Source organism: Aspergillus viridinutans (assembly GCF_018404265.1).
Source record: "Aspergillus viridinutans IFM 47045 DNA, scaffold_13, whole genome shotgun sequence".
In the NCBI taxonomy this organism is placed as follows: Eukaryota; Fungi; Ascomycota; class Eurotiomycetes; order Eurotiales; family Aspergillaceae; genus Aspergillus; species Aspergillus viridinutans.
This window is the reverse complement of record NW_025091229.1, coordinates 226,681-236,026: the sequence shown is the minus strand read 5'-3', so window position 1 is coordinate 236,026 and position 9,346 is coordinate 226,681. Positions and strand designations below refer to the sequence as shown.

The 9,346-nt window shown below is 41.2% G+C and overlaps 2 protein-coding genes across 2 annotated transcripts; one reads left to right on the top strand and one right to left on the bottom strand.

Moving 5' to 3' along the window:
- Positions 1-3,069: 3,069 nt before the first annotated feature.
- Positions 3,070-4,050, bottom strand: Aspvir_002845 (uncharacterized protein; the record flags this gene model as incomplete). The annotated part of the gene is made up of 1 exon (XM_043274440.1): positions 3,070-4,050. The coding sequence occupies one exon, from the start codon at positions 4,048-4,050 to the stop codon at positions 3,070-3,072; it is 981 nt and encodes a 326-aa protein (XP_043130375.1).
- A 1,058-nt stretch (positions 4,051-5,108) lies between these two features.
- On the top strand, positions 5,109-9,008 carry Aspvir_002844 (CHAT domain-containing protein; the record flags this gene model as incomplete). Its single annotated transcript, XM_043274439.1, has 1 exon — positions 5,109-9,008. One exon carries the CDS (start codon positions 5,109-5,111, stop codon positions 9,006-9,008), a length of 3,900 nt encoding a protein of 1,299 aa, XP_043130374.1.
- Between the last annotated feature and the right edge of the window lie 338 nt (positions 9,009-9,346).

Genomic DNA, 9,346 nt, shown 5'->3' with positions numbered 1-9,346 from the left:
TAGCTAGTTAGTATACTTATAAAATATAAAAAAGAGATATATATAATTAAGTAAGTTATATAATATTTAGAATACTATTTATATAGTACTAACTTAATAGTATTAAAGGTATAAGAAATCTTAAATAGTTCTTTATTATTAATATTAAAATTATTTACTATAATATATAAATACTTTAGGTACTATATAAATAGTAGCTTTATAGATATTATATATATAGTATATACTAGAATATATAGTAGCATAATATTAATAAGTAGTCTTAATAAAATAAYTATAAGAGTAATAAAATCTAATAAAATAAAGATAAAAACCTTAAGAAATAAGGCTAGAATAAAGATATAAGATAAATAAAGTACTAAATATAGGAGGAAGAGGGAGAAGAAAAGAAAATAAAAAACTAAACTATTATATAAAATAAAGAAATAATATACTTTAGTTACTTATAATAATTATATTATTTATATTAATATTATTAACTATATAATAAAGAGTATACTATAATAAAGGCTTTATACTAATATAATAATATTATATTAATAATAATTCTATAATATTACTATACCCTTAATATACTATACTAATAGTTATTACTATTTTAAGAAATCTTAAAGCTATATATAACTATAGATAGTTATTATAGTAAGAAGGGATATAATTTATAATAAATTAAGTATAGCTTCTATATTATTTTCTCTTAATTTATATTATACTTATAGATAGCTATATTAAGTATACTATTTTTAATTATCTATTTTTATGCCTTAAGATGCTTATAAAAGACTACTATAAATATAATATATTAGTAATAAAGATATATATAGACCCTCTTATCTAATAGGTTAGGAAGATAAGGATTAGTCTTATTATTAACTAATCTACTATTCTACCATACTATTCTAACTAAGTACCCTATCCTTTATCATTTCTAAGAGGCTTACCTAGTCAACAGGCTTATCTACCCTGTCTAGTGGATTATCCTTACACTTTCTAACTAGTTACTAACTAGTAGCAGTTATCATTCTTATCTATATATCTAAGATAGTCTAACTAGTTAATAACTAGTTAGGAATATAATTATATTATATACTTAATATCTTTTTAACTAATTCTAAACTTCTAATCTACTAAAAAGGTAAAAAATATTATAAGAGCTCTCTAGCTAGTTCTAGACTAGTTAGTAACTAGTTTAGATTCTTAGTTTTTTAAAACTTTTTTAGTTATCTAAAGAATAATCTAATATTAATTAAGAAACCTTCTTAATTTATCTTAAATTATATAAATTTTAACTATATAAATAAAGATATTTTATATAATTATATATTACTACTAGAGAAGAAGATAAGTATAAATATATATCTTTAAAGTCTTAACTTATTTAGATTAACTAGTTACTAACTAGTTAAGATCCTTATTTCTAGATATATAAGTAAATTTATTATCTTTATAGTATTAACTAATAACTATAGTATTCTAATCTAGAATATAAAAGTAAGACTATAAGGCTAAGAATTATAACTATATATATTATTAACTAGTTCCTAACTAGTTAGAAAGATAATTAAAGATATTAAGTAGAAATAGGTGAGCCGACCTTTAAAGATAGGTAAAAGGTCAAAAAATATTATAGAATATGTAATTTTTATAAAGGTTGGCTGACCCACACTTGTTAGCCGAACTCCTTAGTAAAGGTCGACTGACCTGTAGTCACACTGACCTGTGGTCACTACTGTGTACATAATGTTATTTGCAACTTTTCGACTCTTTCTCAGCGCCACTGCCGCAATCTAATCTATGTAAGGTTCAGCCTGTAAGTCTGGTATTTTATGACCAGTATTTAACCTATGTATACAAAACAAGGTATTGCCACTCGTATTTCGAGTACTATAATTGACACCGGTAATTTCCCGAATAGGTTTTTATCCGTAACTAATGTACAGTCATGTAATATTTGATTTAATACTTTAGTAAGAGAGCGCCTGCTCTAAAAGGTAAAGTCTCAATGATATTCCTGTTCCAAAGGGTTTCAATTGGATTGAGATCAGGAGAGAAAGCAGGCCAAAGAATATGTATGAGACCTCTCTCTGCCATAAAAGCTAGAGTATCTCTAGCTGCGTGACCTCCAGCGTTATCTTGCATCAAATCCAGCCCTCTAGGACTCACGTAATCAGCTATTAGAAGGACAACATAGTAACAATAGCTGGCTGAGTTGATTTTACCCCAATTTTTCTCCCAAAACAAGCCCGGTCCCTTCCCCCATAGCCCTGAAATCCCTCCCCAAAACATCCATCCAATCTTCCGCTGTACCTTGCGTTTTACACAATCTGGATGAAGAGCTTCTCCTCTCCTCCTAGCTACGTTGACTTTTTTATGTCTCCCCGGCTTCACCTAAGTCTCGTCCATCTGTTCAATTCACATGCTCGTGTGCCCATTGGAGCCGGATTGTTGCATGCATTTGTGTTAGTTTTGGTTCCTTGAGAGCAGTGTATCGTCCAAAACCTTCTTTTTTAAACATAGGTTCAATAGCGTATACTTTACAATCCCAGCCAAAGATCTTAATAATTTGGGACCATGGAGTCCTCCTGTTTTTCTGGCTCGCGCATACCCAGTGGATTAATTGTTTCCTCTCTGCTGGACCGAGGAAAAGACGACGTCCAGAGGGTTGCTTTTGAGGAGTTACCTGGTGGGGAAGAGCATATTTGACTTGATCAATAGTTAAATTGAGTTGCAAACAGATCTCTTCTTTGGTAAATCCATCATGAAAAAATAGTGTATGAACACGCAACCGATCGTCACGTGTGCAGAATCTGGTTGGTGTTTTGGGGGTAGGAATGCAACATTCTGATGATTGAGACATGATCATAGTAGTGCTTTCCAATACAATATTCAGTGGTGAGTGACTTAAAGCAGCATCAGAGGGTCACTAAATAACTGGTGGAGGACCCCTGTCAGCATCGAACCTGCTAGAACCACCCTACCAGGGGGTGGGTTTATTTATCCTTTGACCACAGTACACATGGTACCTGTATGTGACAGCGAAGCGTTTAGTTAAGATTTGTCCTAATTTATTCATACTAGGGTTACATAACCCGTTTTACATGGCTGAAGGTTTGTGTAGCTCTCTAAACTGGAGCCCGCCAAGTCCTCCTCAGAAATGATACTGCGATCGAGATTTGCATACGTCAACTGTTCCGCATCTGTTACCCCCTTCATCAAGACCCCTGGATGGATCGTAACGGACAAGGTCTTATTTTTGTTTCTGAGGCCGAAACTCACGTCCTTCTCCAATCCGAATCCCAATTTGGCCGCTAGCTCCAAGTCGACATGGAATGGCTTTGAACTCGGGTTCAATACCACCATGATAAACTTCATATATCTCGGGATCCCCTTCTTCAGAGTACGGTTTTCTTCGATATCCCACTCAACGATTGTGTGCTTCCAGCCGCTTGCTACCTTGCTAGTACCAGTCACGTGTACGTAGTGACTGTCTATATATGATTCCGATTTTGAGCTTCCAGCTTGTAGGCCGACCGCGTCAGCTGCGTATGGGGCATTTAAGTTGAGAGACCATGAAGCTTCCTTCGAGACGGCCACCTCTGTCTTAGGGCCGTCATATTCTCTCGGGCAGAACATGACGAGCTCAGGTGCCTGTACCGGGTCTGACCCTTGCAATTCCAGCGTAATTGTTGCTTCTTTGAACCGAGCAACCTTTGCCCAGCTCTTCCGAGACCCCTTGTAGAAGTCAACGACAAAAGTCATCAGGCAAGCAGGAGCACCGCGGAACTTAGCGAACGTAATTGGGCGCGCGAAGGCTGCAATAACGCGAGTGTGAGAGATCATTTGTCCGTACGCCTCTCCAATTCCTGGGCACAGTGTTGATGGATCAGCAGTGACATCGTCGTCATCCGCTAGCTCTGCAAGTGCATCTTCGTTGATTTCAAGATCGCAGTCCAATACAGTGTCCGTAATGAAGTCGATACTTTCAAATTCAGCGTCTGAATTCTCGGTCGATGGTTCGTAGGAGTTGATTGAGAGGTTTGCGCTGTCCATCGTTGATAAACTGTAGTTCAACAGAGAGGAATGCGTGCAGTGAAAGGGATCGGTTCAGCTGGACAGACACTCATACTTGTATGTTCCACAACGAGATAGAAAAATCACTAGTTTTCAGCTGGACAATGTGGCTGGGTCTTGGCTTGCCCCCATTGGCGCTTATTCGTGCCACGTTGCCGGGCTTGTGCATGTGTGACAGACCGCCATCAGCTCTCTTCCCTAGCCCACACGACTACAGACTTGGAAGGAGGAGTCATAAGCACCTCAAGGCCCATGAGTCGTAGGTGGAAAGAAATCCACGTTGAATCTCCATATATTTTCACATATACTCTCCCTTCTGTGTAGCACCCTCTAAACAGCACTTTGAACGACACACCAGTCCCACAAACATCTCCTATACGAGATACCAAAAGCTTCAGTATGCCATACATTGGGAGCCTCGCATCGCTCTACGGATCACTTCCCGATTCGGTAATTCCTATTCTGGAAAACGCCATTCTCCTAACACGAATGGGCCTTCATGCGCGTGCAGAAGATATATTTGAGCAAAAGTTGTGTGATTATCACAGTTTGCCTGTTGTAGCAATCCATTATGCAGAGATATTCCTTCCACAGTTTCGATTTAGGAACGCATACGAGATCCTAGAATCAGCGATACAAGCCCACGGAGATTATGAGGCGCCGGAGACGAGACTCATGAGAATATTTGCAGCTACGTGCAAGATCAAGACTAAAGCAGTTTGGAAACCTGCTATCGATGAAATCAATACCCTTGATGACTGGCTTCGCCCCGTTGCTTTGGAAGACTATACGGACATTCAAGTATAAATTCCCTCTCTTGGTATCTTTAACTTCATGATGTCGCTGTAACTAAACTCTTATGACAGGTCGAATGTATTAGAAAATATGCTTTGGCTTGCCTTTTCCTCTCCGTCAACACGAATAAAGTCACCCCTGAAATAAAAAGTTTGCCAACATCGTCCACCGTATCCTCCACATCAACATCAGGAACTACAGTTCCCTGGGCGGGCCTGACCGAGCTCCGAACGTGCCTCACAATGCAGAATCGCATCAATGAGGCAATTAAACTCAGTACAGTGGAACGTGTAGCCCTCTCTTTGCAAGGGCGTTACCAGTTGGTAACTGATCTCATCAACGTAATCTCTGCCAAGCTCGTCGCCGCGGAGGGACAAGATGATGGCATTCTCTGGCGCGTGCTTCTTTTAGAGCTCAAACTCGAAATGGTGAGACTCTGGATGTCTGTCGAGAATGATGCTCTAGCCGAATCTTGGTCCCAGACACTGATTTCTGAATGGGAAACCCTATCGTCGCTTCTTCAGGAACATGGTCAGAAAAAATACTTGTGGGCAGAGACTGCATGGAGCTATACCATCGAGTTCTACCGTCTCAAATTGAAAACCGTTACTGCCGGTGGATCTCAAGAATTGTTCAGCCAAGCGTTAGAACTCGCGGAACGAATGGCAATCTCCATGCATGGGTCGACCCCTCCGTGCTTTGATTTGGCCATGTCCATTGCAGATAAAGTCTATGCCAGTCAGCCATCCGTACTCAAAATACAGAAATCGCATATATATCATCGCAGTCAACAATACTTGGAAGCGAGTGATCGGATAGATGACGCTGCTATTAATATGTTGGAAGTTCTATATTCATCTGTTCGCAATTTGAACACTATGACACAGTCTCTCAGACTTTTGGAATCCTTTTTAGAAAGATATCCAACGTTACATGAGGGCTATGAAGATGGCCTTCCAAGAATAAGACATTCATTACTTCGCTTCAAATACCAAGTCTATTGTGAAATCAAGAGACCGGACTTGCAGGATTACTTGAATGATGTTATGGAGAAGTTAGAGACACTTAAGTTAGGATTTTCTTCTCAACCAGGAGATTTGCGGCGAGAGCTCCAAGTTAGGCCGAGCGACATGGATTCCATTGACCAAAGTCTCATAAACGAGGAACGCAATGCCAACGAGGGTCTGGCTGTTCAGGATTGGTTCATGTGGTCAGAGAGGAAGTCTGCTGGAAGAGTTGTCAAGGACATCGTCTCCAGAGGAGATTTTGACTCACGACAGTTATCACTGCTCTTTGGCACTCAGGAAGTTGAAAATAAATCAGACGAGGAACTGCTCACCGATTTGGTTGGTAACATCGAGAAACCATTACCAGGTTCTATATGGAGAAGGCGGTCTCAAGTACTGCGACGGTATTTACTAGAAGACTGTGGACATAATGTCACACTTATCTGCCTGTGGATGGCGTTACATAACCAGAGATATCAAGCTTGGAAAGTACATTTCCAAGCATACATCCAGGCTCATGTCAAGTCGTTCAAAGAAGCATCCAACCGATCTTCGAATGAACTTGACGACGAGGAAAAGTCTTTCCAAGATATCCAGGAATTCAAGGAAGCACTGGAAGACAGACTCGATCTTCAGGAAGCACAAGACACCCTGGCTTATGAGCATTATAGTCGACAATCCCACATACTGAGATCTATGCTTCCACAGATTCTGTTAGCTATGTTCTTGAGCTCTACCAAATGTCGGGGGCTGAATGAACGCATTGGTTTCCTGGACCTTGCAGAAGATGTTTCGCGGACGCAAGAGGCTCGTTGGCGTGCCATGGAAGACTATTCACTTTGGGCTACCGAAATTCATATGATGACCACAATTTCAGGGATAAGGATTGAACTTGGAAACCTGCACGGGCAGGACTTGTTTCAGGTCGTGGATAAATCTGTTAGTATGCTAGAAGAGACCGAGTCTATCTTCGGTATTACCATATCTAATATCGGGACTGGACACGCACTTTTTACACATGAACTGAAGTCGGCAATCGGGCAACAGGGTCTTGTGTGGAACATTGGCTCTACAGCAATTCGCATCTTGCATTGTGCTATAACGGCCATAAATTCAAATGCCAAGAAACGGACAGAAGGCCTGGCAGGATTTGAAAAAGAGCAGCATGAGCATTATGTTCGTAGGCTTTGGTATTGGGTTCAGCGGACAAAGGCACGGACTCTTGCTCAACACATGAGACTTGATTCAGTTCCACCGGACAGCATGCTGCACGATATGCAGGATGAGTTACTTCATGGGAATCGTCGTGAGCAAGTGAAACTGACGAACGCAATCCAAGATACGAAACCAGAAGCTCGATCCGATATGGTGGAGAAATTAGAGCATTTGCGATGTGATTCGGAAGCACTTGCAGGATTTCAACACCTTGGCTACATACGTGAATGCCTCAAAACCATCGAGAGTCCTTTGGGAGAAAGTGGAAGTACTGTACATGAAGCATTTGCTGAACTAAACCTCGATGACCCTGTGCGGAAGCAAAAACCATGGGTTGCGATCCAGGCCAGGTTACAAAGGATGCTTCACGAAATAGACAACCCGGAAGGCAAACTCAAGCCTAAGGAGGATGAAAAGGCAGATTTGAAGACGCTACTGAAGTCGATGCGAGCGAAATCCATTAGCAACAAAGGCATCCTCAGGATTCTAGAAATCTGCATGGCAATCAATAACGAAGAGAGGCTGCTTCAAGACCTGAACACAGCTTCAGATACAAGTATTTTCGACTTGAATTTTCAACTTCGACACTTGAAAGAAGAGATGAGGCAAGATACGCTGCTTAAGAAGTATCTGGATATTCGAGAAGGCAACCCTCTTTCCGAGGATGACTTGCAAACGCTATGTGGGAGTGGTAATAGCAAGGTGGTTTTTATAGATTGGTTCCGTGTCACTCATTTACTTGAAAGAGATATGCAAGTTCACATGCTGACAGTACGAAATGGAGTTTACCGTTTGGTAGACCTTCAAATCGACGCGAGGAATGTGGCGGAGGCTGTGCAAGGGTTTCTTACAGGCATGAGAGCTGACACAAAACAAAGTCGCAGACAAAACCTCAACTTATGTCAGTCACTGATACTTCCACTTTTCCAACAGGAAATCGTGGAGCAGGGCGACACACTGGTTATCAGCCAGACTGAAGGCCTGTACCACTTTCCGTTCCACGCAGTTGATTACCATGACGAAACTACCGACAAGAGCTATGATGGGACTCCGATCATAGCACATCATCCCGTTGTCTATTGTCCATCCCTCTCCGCGCTCCACAACTCATTTCGAACCCGAATAAACGCATCTAACACCGCGCCGCGGATTGCACTGTCTATAGGTGGAGTAGAAGATCAGAAACATCCCTATGGAAGTGGGTCCGTCACCGAGATCGGAACCAAATCATTGCAATGTCCAGACACCGTATTCGCCGGCCCAGAAGCTACTCTCGTCAACTTCCGCTTGCATGTAGGTCAAGCAGAGATCGTGCACGTCCACCTGCACTCCACCTTCAAAGGTGGTCCGAATGACGAGTTCACTATCAAGCCCCTGAACCAAGCATTGAAATTCAACGATAGAAATGAAGATGGCTCTGCCGCTCTCCTGACTGCTCGAGAAATTTTCGATATCAACACTATGAGAGGAGCTCATATTAGCTTGGTCGCATGTGCAAGTGGACGCTTTGATGCTGGGACCAACAGGGAAGACTATGCCGTTACAACAGACGAGGTGACGGGACTCGTGCCGGCGTGGATGGTGGCTGGTGCTGGGTCAGTCGTCAGTGCGACTTGGAAAATCATGGACGAGTATGCGGCGGAGTTCGGGAAGAGATTCTTTTCAGGATTGAGGAAGTTGGCTGAGGAGCAGCACCAGAAGAGTCTTGGAACTACAGGTAATGGTTCTACGGGTGATGAAGATGCACGCATAGAGACTTCTGGCGCACTGGATAATTGGATTGATTTAGCTGGGTTGCAGCAAAGTGTTGTGATGGCTCTTCGTGAGAAATATGGTGCTGAAAAGGGGCTGTATTCGTGGGCGGGGTTTGTGCTTAGTGGATATTGGAAGATGAGGCCATGGCCTGTGACTAGGACTTAAGTTTCAATATGTAAATCTATGTTTACTATTGTATAGTGGAAGGAGCTATCTACTGAGCAAGATCACGTGATCGGATCTCCGCCATACTGAGTATGGCCACACTTGACAACCTCCATGGTTAAAATGACTTTAACCACCTGTTATCCAGAGTAGATATCAAAACAATATTATGACATGGGCTGGTCTAATGATAAGTGCAACATATTCACATAGAGAGATTAATTGTCTATAAGATACTAGAGAGGCGCAAGATGTGGTCATTTATGTAAGCGCCAGAGCCGGGGGAATACGTTATTGGGTGATTTGAATCAGTCCGTATGATGTACATATCAGTCGGA